A 14,084-nucleotide genomic window follows, 5' to 3' on the forward strand; every position below is an offset into this window, starting at 1 on the left:
TCTCCAGGTCATTGGATGGAGCCCCACATCAGGCTCCCAGCTCAATGGGGAGTCTGCTTCTCCCTCTCCCTTTGCCTCTCCCCCTGCTTGTGCTCTGTCTCTCTCTCTCTCAAATAAATAAAATCTTTTAAAAAAACATTTAAAATGAAATTAAATAAAATAAAAATTCAGTTCCTTAGCTGCCCTAGCCACATTTTAAATGCTCAACAGTCATATGTAACTAGTAGCTACCTACAGGCCAGAACGGATAAGATTCTCGTCATCACACAAAGTTCTATTGAACAACGGTTTTCTAGGAAATTCTATCAATTATAATATCAAATTATATGTCATAATATCTTTATTTAAAGTTTTGAATCTTGCTTAAATTGGGATCAAGATGACATAGGGGAAGAAGGAAGCACTACCTCATTTATTCATCAGGATGGGTCTAGAATAAAGGATAAAGATAAAATTAGCCTTGCTGACTAGCAAATAGATTGCTGTCAATTTGCAAAATTCCCTATAACAGGTGAGTGGTTCAACAAGCTGTGATAAATCCAGAGCCAGGAGTACCACTTGGTGTAAAAAGGACACAACTTAGATGGAAACAAGAGTGTTACACTGAGTGAAAAGAAGCTAATTTCAAATGTCATACACAATCTGGCTCCATTTGTATGACATTCCCAAAAGATTATTATAGAGATGGAGAATGAAGAGAAATTCGTAATTTTGAGGGATCAGGAGTCTTGGAGGGGAGGACGGTGGGTGTTTAAAGGGAGAACATCAGGGAGACCCGCGTGCTGACAGGACAGTTCCGTATCGGGATTCTAGTGGAGTCCCACAAATCACGCGTGAAAAAATGGTGAAGAACTATAGGCACTCAGTGAACCGGCATCACTAACCTGCTTTTAATATTGTAGTGTTGTTACATAAGATGTAACCACTAAGAAAAACCAGGTGAAGGAGAATATTTGCAACTTCCTGTACATCTGTAATTATTTGTAACTTCCTGTAAATCTATAATTATATTAAAAGAAATTTAAAAGAACTTAAAAGAAATTGTTTTGAAAGAAAAAGCTAAAACAAAACAACAACAAAAAAACCCAAAAAACCAAGAATAAAGAAATCCCTGGAGGGAGAAGCCCAGTTTTGTGGATGGGTGCCATGTTTGGGGGGGGGGGTGGGCACCAGGTTACGTTGGATTATCCAGATCAGCCCCAAACTGAGTCACAAGGGCTCTAATATTAGGGCACACAGGGAGGATTTGACAGAAGACAGAGGGGCAACAGGACCCTGGAGGCAGAGATGCGGCGGCAAGGGAAGGATCATCTGACTCCCCAGAAGCGAGAGCAAGCAAGGAAGACTCTCTCCGGCAGCTTCCGAGGAAGCGCTGTCCTGTCAGCACCTCAGCCCAGACTTCTGGCCTCCAGAACTGAGAAAGAACAGGTCGTGGCTGTGGTAAGCCACACAGTGGGTGGGAATTTGCTCCAGCGGCCCTGGGAGTCTAACACCACTAGAGGGAGTAGCTCTGCAGTTGGGCCTGTGGGTTGGTCTCTCCCCATCCAGCCGGGGGCAGATGAGGAGAAAGGAAAACCCAGGGAACTCACCACCCGTCACTGCTTGGGTCCAAGTTCTCGAGCCAGTGTTTGGCCTTCTACCTTTCAGCGACTACTTGTACTTGTGTAGATAACGTGGAAGGATTTTAGTTATACTCAAAGGGAGGACTGGGGAAAGTACATCTACTTCATGTTTTTGGGAGCCGGAGTCCTACCTTGAGTTTTCACCCAATTTGCATATTCCAGTCACATTCGTCTTTTTAAACCATTCCGCTGGCGATGTCATTTTCTTGTTCAGAATTCTTCAGTGACTCCTGAGTGCCCATAAAATAAGCCCATAAACCCTTAGCCCAACATTCATTCCCTCCCCAGGCTGGCCCCATCCCAGCCTGTCTTTGTGGTCTGACTTCCTACTATGCTCCTCACCGGTGTTTCCAAAACCATGCTGTCTCCAATTCCAGCTCTTCGGGATGTTAAGAAATGTGACACTCACATGGGGCGGGGAGGAGAAAGGCTCTATTGTCCGATGTGTCCCGTGAACAGATCGACACAGTTGAGGCTGTTTATAATCACAGGACTCTCAAGAACTTTAATATGCTAGTGTACAGTGTGACTCTCCAAGAGACAATTAAAGCCTGAAGTGTCTCCCAAACCTCCTTGACCTTGACCATGAAACCCTTGGTACTGCTTCCATGGAAGCCAGTTTGTGAAACTCCTCTATTCCAACTTCCTTCTCTGATCAAACTCACCTATTTGTGATCATCTGGACTCGTTTTGCTTTCCTGCTTTGATGCACAGAAGTCTGGTGAAATCTCGAAGAAGCTGTCCTAAGTGCGGACCCACAACACATGACCCACGTGCTACTCAATTTTATGACATTTTGCGTTAAGTTGGTTTTTGAGTTCCCAAGTCCTAACCACAAACATTGTAAAAATAGATTGTAGAGTCCGGTGCAAATGTTTGAGTTCTGTTACAAAATAGAGGAACTATTTTTTAAGTAAGTCAATTTAATAATACTGCTAGATGACAGAAGCAGGAGCTCCCCTGGCCCAACGCTGCCCCACGCAGCTGCGTCTGAGCAAGGGCAGGAGTGGGCACAGTGTCCGCAGATGTGGGGTTGACAGGTCCCCTCTTCTTTCCTTCCCCATGATGACTCACCCCCAGGTGGTCTCGGGGACCCGAGGGAAGGAAGCTGCTCATCTGCGCTGGCTCTCGCGAGCAACCCTGTGGTGGAAAGGACGGTGGCCGGGGAGAGCTAGCGTGTACCTACGAGGGAGCACGACCACTAAAGTCGCTGGGGAAAGGGACGTTTTAGCAGCAGTGAAATGAAAAGAGGAAGAGAGAGAATGGGGCCAGGCAAGACTACCGTTTAAATCTGTCTGGTTCCGAATCCAGATGGAACACTGGCTGTGAGGACAGGTGGATCAGGGCCTTTGGAGATCGGGAGGGTCAGGAGAGAACAGGCTGACATCGAGTGTCATTCATACTTTGTCCTGAAAGAGTCCCGTTAGACATTTGTCCAGCGGTCTGTGGGCAAGTACCTCGAGCACATTTCCAGAGCAGGGGAAGCAGCCCATGCCTGGCCTCAGTGTTTGCTGAGCCTCTGTGATGGAGGACTTTTCCAGTGTGCAGACGACGTTGCTGGTAGTGCCCACGGAGGGCCACACCCCTGGCCTGCGGTGAATGTCACAACTCCCAGGGAAAGTGAGAGGATCCTTTGTCTGGGTGCCGACGACTTCTGAGATGTCGTTAGAACAGGGGGCCAGCATGGGAGGACCTCAGGCCAGGCAGCCCCATCAGGTGGTCAAGGCCACCCACACAGTCAAGAGGCCTGTTCCAGGCTGTTCTGTTCTTCTTCCTCTGTCTGTAGCCAGCTCCAGTCTAGAGACTGAAAGTCAACAGGCACGTTAAAAATACAGGGGCCACCACTACACCCCGGGTTGTTTGTCTTCCTCGGGACAGCACAGTTTAGATCAGCATAATTTACAAGGAAATTTCAATCCTCTCATTAAGAGTAATTTTGTTATTAACGGCTACTCTTGGGCTAAACCTACGTTTTCAAAACCATACAGGAACTTTCCCTTGGCCTAGTGAGAAGTCCCTCAGATGCTGTGACCACGGAAACTAGACGGGGAGTTTCAGTATTACCGGCGGCTCACAGCACTTACTTATGCTCGCTGTGGGTAGGTGGTTCTCAGAGCTACCTCAGCCACCCATTTCCAACGCTACCAGATGAAACAGCCGGATGAGACTTCCCTTTCCTCTGGCAGAAGTGCCCCTCGGCCATGAAATGCTCAAAATACGCCCTGTCAGGAGGAGGACACACAGCGACGCAGAACAGAGAAAGCCCCTCACCGGAGATGGACACCCGAATAAGTAAGAAGTGATTACAATCACCAGTGGTGTCCCGTCTGATTCCTCTGACAACTGAGAAGTCAGGGGGAAGCTAGCAGGTCACGGTCTTGGCAGGAAAGGGCCTTTCAAAAGCTGAGGAATGACTTCGGGTTCTCTCAGCAACGTAAGCTTTGCCTTAAAATGTACTTGTGTCTTGACTCACTTTTTGTCAGGCTGGCTTCCCTGTAACTAGTACTACCTACCGCTAAGCCCCCTGAGAGGGGGTGCTGTGACAGGGTCTGGCCCTGTCCCCCGAGTCTCACATAGTACTCCCCACACAGAGACACTCAGCAGAGAGAGAAAGACGTTCTCAGAATGACATCACCTCCCTTATAAAAATGGAGCATTGCAAGGGTTAAATGAAATACTGCACATCAAGTCCCTGTCCCCCTTCAGTAATTGTTAGCATGGCTGTGAGTAATAACATGTACTAGGAAATTGTTAAGCGTAGACTGAGACGGAAGACACGCTGGATTGCCTTTCCGTTTTCTTTTTCTGGTTTGCCAGGGAAAAGACGGACACGGAATAGTGGGGATTTACGCAGCCGGTTACCCTCAAACTCTGGTCCTGTTCTTTGATGGTGTCTTGCATTGCATGTTCTAGCTGCGAACACAGGGTGTGCGCTTCAGTCACCAGCTCTCCACTGGAGAAAAGGATCACAGTATTAGAAAATGCTTGTCGTGGTTTTTCCGAGATAACACTATTGTTTAGAAAACAGGCTACAGGGGCGCCTGGGTGGCTCAGTGGGTTAGGCCGCTGCCTTCGGCTCAGGTCATGATCTCAGAGTCCTGGGATCGGGTCCCGCATCGGGCTCTCTGCTCAGCGGGGAGCCTGCTTCCTCCTCTCTCTCTGCTTGCCTCTCTGCCTACTTGTGATCTCTCTCTGTCAAATAAATAAATAAAATCTTTAAAAAAAAGAAAACAGGCTACAGAGCTTTGGATAAGATTTTAAAAATTAAATTCCAATTACTTTGACCCCGAGGGTCTTCAAGTGCCAGGTCCTGACGAGTCATCTCACTGACCTTGCTAAGCACTTTTCAGAAGCCCACACCCAGCCATAAGTCAGCATTACCGTTCACAGTGGGAAAAAGAAAATCTCTTTTTAATTTAGAAGTTAGAAGTCAGTGAGCACACTCTGACTTAACTAGATAGTTGAATTTAATTCTCTCCAAACTGCCAAAATCTGAAGATATCCCATAAATCACCTGTTTTCCAATTTTTGAAATAGAACAAAAAAATTATGTAGACCAAGTAATTCCACCATTTCCACAGTTCCTTGAGATCTGTGAAAAAGTAAGTCCTGAGAACTGATTGAATTTGATCCATTCTCTCTTTTCTAGGATTAGAAATGCACCTGTCAGTTCAAGAACCTCGGTGGGGAGAGAGGGGAGAGTACAATAAGCCGCTGTCCTGTTCCAACCTCGGCTCCATGACACATACAGACAACCTGTGCTCCTGGAACGACTTCTCCAGAGCCTCCAGGATATCATGGGGGCACTATGGCCAGTGCAGGGAGACAGTGCCCTGGAACTGCTCACCTTGCAAAGCCTGACACTCTGCTGCAAGGAACACAGGCCACGTTTTTGCTCAGCCCCTTCCACGTGGCTCCTAACTAGGTTGAAGATTCAATGCCAGCTCCAGAGGGCAATGGGAGGGACACATGACCTGGTTACCATCCTTAAGCTCACTGCGGGTTGGGGAGAGTTAAGAATCTAAGGCCACGTGTTAGTACCACAACACACAGGCTAGGAACTCCCCCAAGCACAGGAATAGGACTTTTAAAACAGCTTTATTGAGATGTAATTTACATGCCATAAAGTTCACCCATCTAAGCTGTATTAATTGGATGGTTTTAGTATATTTACAGAATGACACAATCTTTACAATCTAGTTTTAAAACATTTTTATCATTTAGAAGGAAACTTTGTACCCGTTATCAGCTCTTTCCCATCGCCCCCCTCCACCTGCCCTAGGCAATCATTAATCTATTTTCCATGTCTGAAGACTGGGTCCCGGGAATGATTTTAACCGGGAATGATTTTAACCGAGAATGATTTTAACCATCGCCAGTGCCTAAGGCCAAACGCGAGTAGAAGGCGTTGAGGAAACTGCAGGGGGCTGAACTAGAAACAAAAACCCGCACAGGCGGTCCAAGAAGAGAGAGCTCTGTGTGTGTGAATGGTCAGGGCACTGGAGGAGGGGGAACCAGATATGGACAGCAGATATGTGCTGCAGATAGGAGGAAGTTGGCCAGAGGTTCTGGAACCTCAGTGAGCATCAGCAACCAGCTCAGGCTTCTGAAAAGCTGCCTGCTGGGCCCACCCCTGAGCCATTGACCCAGCATCTACATCTAACAAGTGTCCAGATATGGCGGCCGCTGCTGGTCTGGGTCAGACTTCCAGAACCAGCCGGCTAGGCCAAGAGTTTGTACGGGAACAGCAGATCAACCTGGAGAGTGGCTCCGAGGTGGCCGTGTAATCCTGAAAAAGCTCAGCTTGGATCCTCTAGGGGAATGGGAAGCTGCTACTAGTTACCGGCCAAAACAGTAACTTGATCCAATGGCATTCTGTGAAGATTCACTCCAACAGAAAGGGCTTGGAGGTGGTACTCGACAGGAAGCAGGGAGGGGAAACATGCTGTTCACCACCTCGTGGCTATGGCCCAGGAGACTGGGGAAGAAAGCAAGGGAGTGGGGGTTGAGGACAGGCAGAAGGAGGCAAACTGTAGGTTGGTAACTCAGAGTGGTGGGGGGTGAGGAAGAGGCAAGATGACAGTGGCGTGGCCACCAGAGCATGCCCTGTGGGGAATACAGTTTTGAACAACAGATGATGGCTGACATGACTAGCACTTTCCATATCTTTATTAAGCAATTCGAAATCCAGGCCTCAGACAAGAAAAGTACTTAGCTAGCAAATTACACGGGAAAAGGAGAGTAAAATACCACATCTGCCTGGCATATGAACCAACACAAAGAAAAACATGCATGAAATCGTTAGATAGATGAAATGATCTCTCAATGATAAACAAGTATTTCGATTCCCATGCTCTCCCGATGTACCCGTGGCTATCACGCCTGGCACGGGAGAGTGACCCACCTTTTCTTGATGGCCTCGGGTAAGCTGTTGGGGGCAGCAGAAGGCTGAGACAGCAGCTGACCCGAGTGACTGAGGCGAGAAGCATTCATGCTGTCTGGGCTTCCACTGACAGGACCACGGACTTTGCTCTGAAGGACAAAACCAAAAGAAAATCAACAGAATTTTGGAGCAAATGATCCCAACTTTGCATTCCCACCATGGTATTTTCTCATGAAATAACTGGTCACAAGACACTAGCTAGTCCTATAAATTATGACTCAACATCCCTTCTCATGACCACAGTTTACATTTCGGCTTAGAAAATCTTTGTCTATAGGTGTACTTTTAAAAATGATTTTATTTATTCGACAGAGAGTGCACACATGTGCAGAAGCAGAGGAAGAAGCAAACTCCCTGCTGAGCAAAGAGCCAGAACGCTGAGATTATGACCTGAGCCAAAGGTAGACACTATAGGTGTACTTTTTCTTTTTCTTTTTTTTAAAGATTTTATTTATTTATTTGTCAGAGAGAGAGGGAGAGCCAGCGAGCACAGGCAGACAGAATGGCAGGCAGAGGCAGAGGGAGAAGCAGGCTCCCTGCCGAGCAAGGAGCCGGATGTGGGACTCGATCCCAGGACGCTGGGATCATGACCTGAGCCGAAGGCAGCCGCCCAACCAACTGAGCCACCCAGGCGTCCCAGGTGTACTTTTTGATAAAAGATTCTAAATATAGGGAAATTTGAGTACCCGTATTCACAGGTTTAATTCATTAGTTTGACTGCTTAACAAACTCTAACAAAAGAAATTTAGACAGGGATGGTTTTGTTTTTCCAAGTAGAAGACTGAGACACACAAAAAGCTTCTAAGAGGCTTTCTGTGAATCGCATCATCTGTGGGACAGCCGAGAAGAAAAGCACAACGTTCTGGCCAACCCCCCAGGGCCCGCTGGCTGCTGCAGCCACTCTCCCTCAGTCAAGGTTAAACCAGGGCTCTGGCTGCTTGCAGTCCGCAGACGCGACCTACTGTCAACTTTCCCAGCACCTCATGTCCCTCCCCTCTCTGAGTCTCCAGCCAGTCGCTCATCTGGCGGGGGTCTCGCGATCTTCTCGTGGACCTGGTGCTGCCCTTGCTGCAGCCCATGTGACTTCAATCCCACTCAGCCCTGCGAAGTGGAGGACCAGCCCTGGTTCCACATCCTTCCTTCCAGCTGAATGTCAAGGTCCAGCTTTCACCTGTCAGTCAAGCACCCAGTTTCGCCCTGCGGCTTGTCGCCTATTGAGAGAACCAGCCGTCTGCTTCCTCTGCTCTGCCCGGGCCTACGAGTATGGCGGAGGGCAGCCCTTCCACTGCCCTGTCCCTTGCAGCACAGGGGCTCTGTGACTCCAGGACCCACCCCCAGAGCGGTCCCTCCCTCTTGGGGGCTGAGGTCTGTCCAAGCCTCAAATCCGTTCTCCAGCTGCCATGAGGGATTTCTCTAGAGCCCAAATGTGATCATACCATTCCCATACTTAACTTCCTGCAGCACGAAAGATGCGAAGATGAATTCTGGGGTGTTTTCTATGCCTTCAGAACAAAGTGGGCCTGCATATGTGCGGCCCCTGCCTGCCTCCCCATTTCGTTCCACACGACAGCCTGCCCCCCGCCCCCACCAGAACACTCTGCGTGTAGCACCCAGAACACAGCCACTCTTTTAGGCCAACGTCCTGGGCCTCGGATAGAGCCAAGTCTTCGCTCTGGAAGGTCCTCTCCACCTACCCACCTAATTCCTACTCATTCTTCAGCCGAAGCAACACCTCCTTGTGGATGTTCCCCGTGCCTCCCTCCCCTCCAAGAGGCTCTTTTTGTTCATGTTACAGCCCAGCTTACAGCACTCGAGCAGCTGAACAATATTTCCTGCCCTCCAATTCAAATTCACTTCCCTGTGCATGTCCCTCCCCAGACTAGGAGCTGCCGGCTCAGGGCCCATGCCGCTTTCCCCCTTTACCTCCCATCTTCATCACATTCCTAGGCTCCGGGCACATGGTCAGGGCTCAGTAAACGTCACACGAATGCAGAAAGCAGATCAGGCCATCCCCGGGAGTACCTCAACTTCCCTCTCCTTCCTCAATCTTCTTTCCTTATCATCTTTCCTTTTTTCTTTTCTTCCTTTCTTACAGGAGTAAACATCACCCACCCCTTCTCAAGGCCGAGGCATCCATGCATGTTCATCTCGCTGATACCCTGTTGTTCTCATGACTTGCAGACTCCACTGTCTCCTGCCCTTTGACACTGTGACTGTCCCGGCGCACTGTCCCCTTCTGCCTGGCCTACAGATCCAGCCCATGATCTTAGAAATACCACCCTTGCATCCTGCTTCCACCTATCGCCCCATTCTCCCCGTTGCTCTGTCAAACAGTGTCAGTGACTAAACCGGTCTTCATCCCAGGTAACCTCTCTGCAGCCTGCACGGCGCAGGTCTCTCTCCCCATCAGCTCTGGTTTCCATGGCCTTTACTTGGCTCTTCTCCTTCTCTGTCTTAGGCTCTTTTTTGTGTCCCGTTTTCTCTCTGAGCAACATGCAGCAGAATCTCAACTACAGTGACAGTGGCAGTGGGAGGAGAATGCCTGGGTGGCTCAGATGGTTAAGTGTCCACCTTCGGCTCAGGTCATGATCTCCAGGTACTGGGATCAAGCCCCATGTCGGGCTCCAGCCAATGGGGCATCTGCTTCTCCCTCTGCCTGCTGCTCCCCCTGGCTGTGCTCGCTATCTCCCTCCCTCTCAAATGAATAAGTAAAATGGACAGTAAGACAGCAGGCACAGGAAGTATGAGGGACAGTACTGAGCAGCACAGACTTGGGTGAGGGTGAACCAGTCCAGCAGACATGCCCTGTAGTGAGCTGCATGGAGGTCCCCCAAAGATCCGCCCATGTCCTAACTCCAGGAAGCTGGGAATGTGACCTTAGTGGAAAAGAGGGTCTGCGCAGATGCAGTCAAGGGTCCTGAGAGGAGATCATCCTGGAGAGGGGATCCAATGGCATGGGTACTTATACGTGACACCCAAGAGACAGACACAGAGAAGAAGGCCTTGTGCAGACACAAGCAGATACTGGAATGATGTGGCTGTGAGCCAAGGAACACCTGGGGTGTTCCGCCAAAAGCTGGGAGAAGCCAGGAAGGACTCTCCCCTAGAGCTTGCAGAGGGAACTCAGTCCCACCAACAACTTGGTTCCAGAACCGCAAGGAGTGACTCTGGTGGCACCTGACTACAGTGGCCTCAGGAAACTCATGCAGGCGGAAGTTAGAACACCTGGCCCTGGCCGGACCCCACCCTGCCAGCGGAGGGCAGTGAGAGAGGAGCGGTGGCAGCAGAGCACTTGGCCGTTAGCTCTGGGGCCCCTCCTTGGAGGGTGGTGACAGCACAGAGATGGAAAGGCCCTGAGAGGCTGGCGGGCTAAGGGCTGGGCCGCGGGGCTCACGCACACAAGCGATCTTCAGAAGATTCCAGAGTTCCTTCTGCCGCTTCTCCTGAAGCCGGACAACGGTCTTCTCATCTTCGTTCATTAAACTCACCACCTCTTCCACCTTGGGCAACAATTCCAGAGCCTTCTGCTTGCATACCACAGTTTTACTGTAAAGAACAAATGTGACAAACTCCAGTGGCATTGGGGCTGGAGAAAGCAGGAGAACATAATCCTTAGGAATTATGAATCCAACAGCAGCTGCGGGTAAATTTTCTCCAGGTTAAGTGAGTCAGAGGGGAGTGAGAAGATGACCCCATGTGCAGCCTCACTGCTCCTCTGAATTCCACCCTTGGGAAGGGAAGTCGGGGCTAATACCTGAGCTGCGTATAAATCACTCTCACTTTCTTCTCAAAGCCTTGGATGGCCTGGAGGAGCAGCCGGACCATCTCCTGACTGTCGCCATCCGTTCGCTGGTCTAGAAAGAGGGAAGGAGCCCACAGTTCCTCAAGGGGGCCGGCAGAGAGCGCCTACACCGTGCAAGGACAAAACAAGGCCCTACATACCTCTGGGTTTCTCCCGAAGCCTCCTATAAAGCTCCCTTGCCTGCTCTTCTCTGAAACATATGAAGGAGAAATTCTGTTAAGATGCAAGGTCAAATAAGCACATTTGAAACTCTGCTTGGCGGGGCGGGGGGGCGCCTGGGTGGCTCAGTCGTTAAGCATCTGTCTTCAGCTCAAGTCATGATCCCAGGGTCCTGGGATCAAGCCCTGCATTGGGCTCCCTGCTCGGCAGGAGGCCTGCTTCTCCCCCTCCCACTCCCCCTGCTGTGTTCTCTCTTTCATGGTGTCTCTCTGTGTCAAATAAATAAATAAAATCTTAAAAAAAACCCCACCCAAACCATTGGTTAGCTAATTTCTGCCAGAACAGTTACTGATTTTTAGAAGCAAGACTAGCATTGTCTTGACTGGAGAAAATTATCAGCCCTGGAGATGGCACAAGTGATGCCTCCAACAAGGAAATAATGGCCGCTGTCATCAAACCCGAACCATCGCTAAGGTTTAATGAGAGAGAGAGTCTCAGGAAGCGAGTTTCTACTCTGTCCCTTGGAATTTCCTGTCCATATGGCTTCTGCAATAATGACCCCAGTACCATCACTGGGCTGGGTCTAAGCCCAGAGTATATGGGCCCCCCTTGAAAACTCAAGCCCAAAGGCAACACCATCTTCTATCCCTTTCTGGCCTCAACACTGAAACTGGCTGATATTTTCAGCAGGGACTTTCATTTGAAAACTAAAGGAAAATAAAGGGTTAAATAATTGGAGAAAATACAGACTCCAGATCACCAGATTTCTGGTATTTGAGCTTCTGAGCCTGAGAACCCTAGTAAAGGCATCGGAGGGACCCGGCTGAGCCCAAGCCAGAGCTCCTGTGAGTCTGAGGCCGCTCGCCTGTTTCCCTCCCCACCTGCAGCCAGGGAGCTCCCCCTGATTCCCTTCAGGGAGGACGGCTTTGCCAGCACACCTTATCACCGCCGCCTGAATCAAGGCCAAATTCCTGATAAAGATACAAATGAGTGGTTTCTGGGTTCAAACTCTTTTTTTTTTTTTTTAAAGATTTTATTTATTTATTTGACAGACAGAGATCACAAGTAGGCAGAGCGGCAGGCAGAGAGAGAGAGGAGGAAGCAGGCTCCCTGCAGAGCAGAGAGCCCGATATGGGGCTCGATCCCAGGACCCTGGGATCATGACCCGAGCTGAAGGCAGAGGCTTTAACCCACTGAGCCACCCAGGCGCCCCTCTGGGTTCAAACTCTTAAGACTGGCCAGGCTCCTTTTCTGTTCTACTTTCTGGTCTCTGAACCATACCTGGATCAGCGCGGGCTGCACGGACAGTGGTTAGCGTGGCGAACCCAGCCTCTGTCACAGCCTTTACAGTTTCTGAACGCCTGCTCTATCTGAATCGTGTGATTTGACCTTCACAGCTCTGTGAGGTCAGACAGTTCTGCTCTCCACTCAAGAGATGCGGAAATGAAGGCTGCGGCAACGGTGGTCTGGCCGCGCCCATCTCTGGAACATGCCACGACGCTTCGCCAGAGGTTCACAGGCTCCAAGGAACAGTGTCGCAGAGCTGCCCCGGTAACCACACCCGCACCCCTGGATGTTGGCGACACCCACACAGAAGCCTGTGTGGGGCGCCTGCGGATGGGCCTGCCGCCCAGGGCTACTCACAGGTCGTCCAGCGTGCCGCCCTGCTTCCGCCCCATGGGGCTCCTCTGCAGGTCCACGATGTCGGTCTGGAGCGCCATCATCCGCTCCACCAGGAGCCTCACCTCGTTCTCCTAAGGAAAAAGCTGTGCTAATGTCAACTGACGTAATAAGGGCCTTCTGAGGCGCGCGATTTCAGGGGCAACACCCTCCAGATGCACTGAAGACCCTCGACTGGCTGGCTCGAAGGGATGCAGTTTTGGAGTCCGATGGCCGGGGTTCTGAGCACGCGACCCTCACTTTCTAGCTGTGTGACCCAGGCCGCAGTCTCCTCCCTCCGCCACCCAACAGGCTTCTAAACGGGCCACTATGGGGTTGGGTAAGGTATGGCAGGTAAAGCACCCGGCAGCGGGCCTGGCAAGGAGAAGATGCCCAAACACATTCCTTTCTCTTCCCTTCGTTTGTCCACCCCCGTGGGGAGGCAGGCCCGGGCTCCCGTTGCAGAGCTTAAGGCGAGCTCGAGCCAGGGTGGGTCGCGGCACTCAGGGTCCTGGGGCGGGGGTGGTCATCTGTGTCATCTGCGTCAGACCCACCTGGAAGCACACGTGCCGGTACTGATTCATAGAAACTGATGTTCGGACACAGAGGTGAAGGTCCCTTCCCAAATTCACGGCAGAAAATGGAGAAAGGTCCAGAAAAGTCCTTGGAGCCTTCAGCCTTCCATTTGTGTGGGGTTCACCAAAGCTAAACTTACTTCCCTTACCTCACAATTAACGTTTTTCAGTGGTCATAGATTTATGCTGTCCTATGACTTTATGCTTGGGCTTTTTGTCCAAGTCGATTTTTGTCTTATCGATTTAGTGTCTCAACAAAACTAGGCAAAGCCCCTGGTGGGATGGAGCGCTGATCATTCATCCGAGGCCCTTTCTAAGAGGAAGGGGGTCTGTGCTGCCTGCAAGGACGTGCCCATTCTCCTGACTCACGGCTGCGCCGGGTCTGGGCGGCTCCTCCGTCTGCCCTCGAGGGGCCCGCTTTACTGGCTCCCACCCCAGCCTCTTTCTAGCAAGGCCTAGTCAAGGTAAGAGAGCACGACGAGGACAACCAGATTTCGGACTCATGAACTGATCCAGTGTTTGAGGAGAGAGTAAGAAAAGGCAGTGAGAAGGCTTAGCCCCTCCCTCAGTAAGGACAAGAGTCTAGAAGCAGGAGTCTCCTACCCGCCCACAGAGCTCCACAGCCTGTTCCATTTCCCTCCAGGCCAGCAGCAGCTTATCTGACGCTGGGGGAAAAATAAAATAGGGGGAAAAAAAGAAAAACAAAATGAAAACACCACAAAATCCAAATAGAAACAAACAACTCAATTGTAAGAGGCAAAAGAAACCTCAAGAAGAGAAAAGAAAAAAAAAAAGACAGGAGTCGTCTCTCCAAGCGGAATGCA

General features: G+C 50.3%; 1 protein-coding gene across 2 annotated transcripts in view; it reads right to left on the reverse strand.

Annotated features, from left to right (window-relative positions):
* Window positions 1–2,100: 2,100 nt before the first annotated feature.
* The window catches only part of IKBKB (inhibitor of nuclear factor kappa B kinase subunit beta), a 61,423-nt gene continuing 49,439 nt past the window's right edge, over window positions 2,101–14,084 (reverse strand). For both annotated transcript variants that reach the window (XM_004775703.3, XM_013047423.2), the window contains exons 15-22: window positions 13,864–13,925; window positions 12,671–12,780; window positions 11,008–11,057; window positions 10,820–10,919; window positions 10,464–10,611; window positions 7,027–7,154; window positions 4,485–4,575; window positions 2,101–3,426 (exon numbers count right to left, since the gene is read on the reverse strand). In XM_004775703.3, coding sequence (XP_004775760.1) covers window positions 3,361–3,426; window positions 4,485–4,575; window positions 7,027–7,154; window positions 10,464–10,611; window positions 10,820–10,919; window positions 11,008–11,057; window positions 12,671–12,780; window positions 13,864–13,925 — 755 coding nt within the window. In that variant the 3' untranslated portion in view covers window positions 2,101–3,360. The remainder of the gene's footprint in view (window positions 3,427–4,484; window positions 4,576–7,026; window positions 7,155–10,463; window positions 10,612–10,819; window positions 10,920–11,007; window positions 11,058–12,670; window positions 12,781–13,863; window positions 13,926–14,084) is intronic.

Source organism: Mustela putorius, unplaced genomic scaffold (assembly GCF_011764305.1).
Source record: "Mustela putorius furo isolate JIRA1106 unplaced genomic scaffold, ASM1176430v1.1 tig00003976_pilon_pilon_pilon, whole genome shotgun sequence".
In the NCBI taxonomy this organism is placed as follows: domain Eukaryota; kingdom Metazoa; phylum Chordata; class Mammalia; order Carnivora; family Mustelidae; genus Mustela; species Mustela putorius.